Source organism: Nothoprocta perdicaria, unplaced genomic scaffold (assembly GCF_003342845.1).
Source record: "Nothoprocta perdicaria isolate Ctin4 unplaced genomic scaffold, notPer1 scaffold_699, whole genome shotgun sequence".
Classification (NCBI taxonomy): Eukaryota; Metazoa; Chordata; class Aves; order Tinamiformes; family Tinamidae; genus Nothoprocta; species Nothoprocta perdicaria.
Window position 1 is genome coordinate 12,336 of NW_020455975.1, and position 2,112 is coordinate 14,447.

Sequence of the window (2,112 nt, forward strand, 5' to 3'; positions counted from 1 at the left end):
TGGTGGGCATCCATAGAGACGTGTTGGTGCTGGGCGCCCTGCAGCAGCTGGAGCCCTTCACCGGCCAGGTGGGGACATGGGGACACCATGGGGACACCTTGGGGACACCTGGAGATCATGGGGACACCGTGGGGACACATAGACACCGTGGGGAACACATAGACGTGGTGGGGAACACATAGACATGGTGGGCATCCATAGACACGTGTTGGTGCTGGGCGCCCTGCAGCAGCTGGAGCCCGTCACCGGTCAGGTGGGGACATGGGGACACCGTGGGGACACCTTGGGGACACCTGGAGATCACGGGGACACTGTGGGGACACATAGACACCATGGGAACATCATGGGAACGCATGGACACTATAGGGAACACATAGATATGGTGGGCATCCATAGAGACGTGTTGGTGCTGGGCGCCCTGCAGCAGCTGGAGCCCGTCACCGGCCAGGTGGGACATCGTGGGGGACATGGGGACACCTTGGGGACACCTGGAGATCGTGGGGACACCATGGGGACACATAGACACCGTGGGGAACACATAGACACCGTGGGGAACACATAGACGTGGTGGGCATCCATAGAGACGTGTTGGTGCTGGGCGCCCTGCAGCAGCTGGAGCCCGTCACCGGCCAGGTGGGGACATGGGGACACCATGGGGACACCTTGGGGACACCTGGAGATCGTGGGGACACCGTGGGGACACATAGACACCGTGGGGAACACATAGACGTGGTGGGGAACACATAGACGTGGTGGGCATCCATAGAGACGTGTTGGTGCTGGGCGCCCTGCAGCAGCTGGAGCCCTTCACCGGCCAGGTGGGACATTGTGGGGGACATGGGGACACCTTGGGGACACCTGGAGATCATGGGGACACCGTGGGGACACATAGACGCTATGGGGAACACATGGACGTGATGGGGAACATGTGGGCATGGTGGGCATCCATAGAGACGTGTTGGTGCTGGGCACCCTGCAGCAGCTGGAGCCCGTCACCGGCCAGGTGGGGACATCGTGGGGGACATGGGGACACCTGGAGATCGTGGGGACATCATGGGGACACATGGACACTATGGGGAACACACGGACGTGATGGGGAACACGTGGGCATGGTGGGCATCCATAGACACGTGTTGGTGCTGGGCGCCCTGCAGCAGCTGGAGCCCGTCACCGGCCAGGTGGGACATCGTGGGGGACACAGGGACACCTTGGGGACACTGTGGGGACACATAGACATTATGGGGACACATAGGCACCATGGGGAACACATGGGCATGGTGAGGAACGCATGGACGTCATGGGGATGCAAGAACGTGATGGGGAACACAAGGACGTGAGGACCTTGGGGACACCTTGGTGACACATAGACATCATCATGGGGACACATGGACGCCATGGGGGACACAAGGACATGGGGACATCTTGGGGACACCAGGAGATCGTGGGGGTGCAGGGACATCGTGGGGAACACGAGGACATGGTGGGGAGCACGAGGACATGGGGACACGTCGGGGACCCCCTGGGGACCTCGGGGACCCCCCGGGGACCCTTGGGGACATTGGGGACACTGTGCGCAGGTGTCGGTGCTCGTCATGTGCCACACGCGGGAGCTGGCCTTCCAGATCAGCAAGGAGTACGAGCGCTTCTCCAAGTACATGCCCAGCGTCAAGGTGGGGACCGGGGCGAAACGCGGTGGGAATGGGAAAAATGGGTAAAAACGGGGAGAAATGGGGGGAAATGGGGAGAAACGGCGAGAAAACGGGGAGAAACGGCGAGAAAATGGGGGAAAATGGGGAGAAATGGGGCAATAGGAGGGTTCTCCAAGTCCATGCCCAGCGTCAAGGTGGGAAACGGGGGAAAATGGGGAGAAACGGGTAAAAATGCAGGGAAATGGGGAGAAAATGGGGAGAAACTGCGTGAAAATGGGGAGAAACGACGTGAAAGTCTTCTCCCCGTTGGACAAGGGGGTCTCCAGGTGGACCAGTGGGGACACGAGGGTCCCCAAGGGAACCTATAGGTTCCTATAGGGTCCCATGGGGGACAGGGATGTCCCCAAGGCCCCATAGGGACCCATAGGGACACAAGGGTCTCCAGGTGGGTCTGTGGGGACAG

At 60.8% G+C, this 2,112-nt stretch overlaps 1 protein-coding gene across 1 annotated transcript in view; it reads left to right on the forward strand.

The window, feature by feature from the left end:
* DDX39B (DExD-box helicase 39B) overlaps positions 1–2,112 on the forward strand; it is a gene marked incomplete at its 3' end in the record, with an annotated part of 13,030 nt that overhangs the window by 2,222 nt on the left and 8,696 nt on the right. The window contains exons 4-5 of the mRNA XM_026050479.1: positions 367–448; positions 1,578–1,670. Of these exons, the coding sequence (XP_025906264.1) occupies positions 367–448; positions 1,578–1,670 (175 nt within the window). The remainder of the gene's footprint in view (positions 1–366; positions 449–1,577; positions 1,671–2,112) is intronic.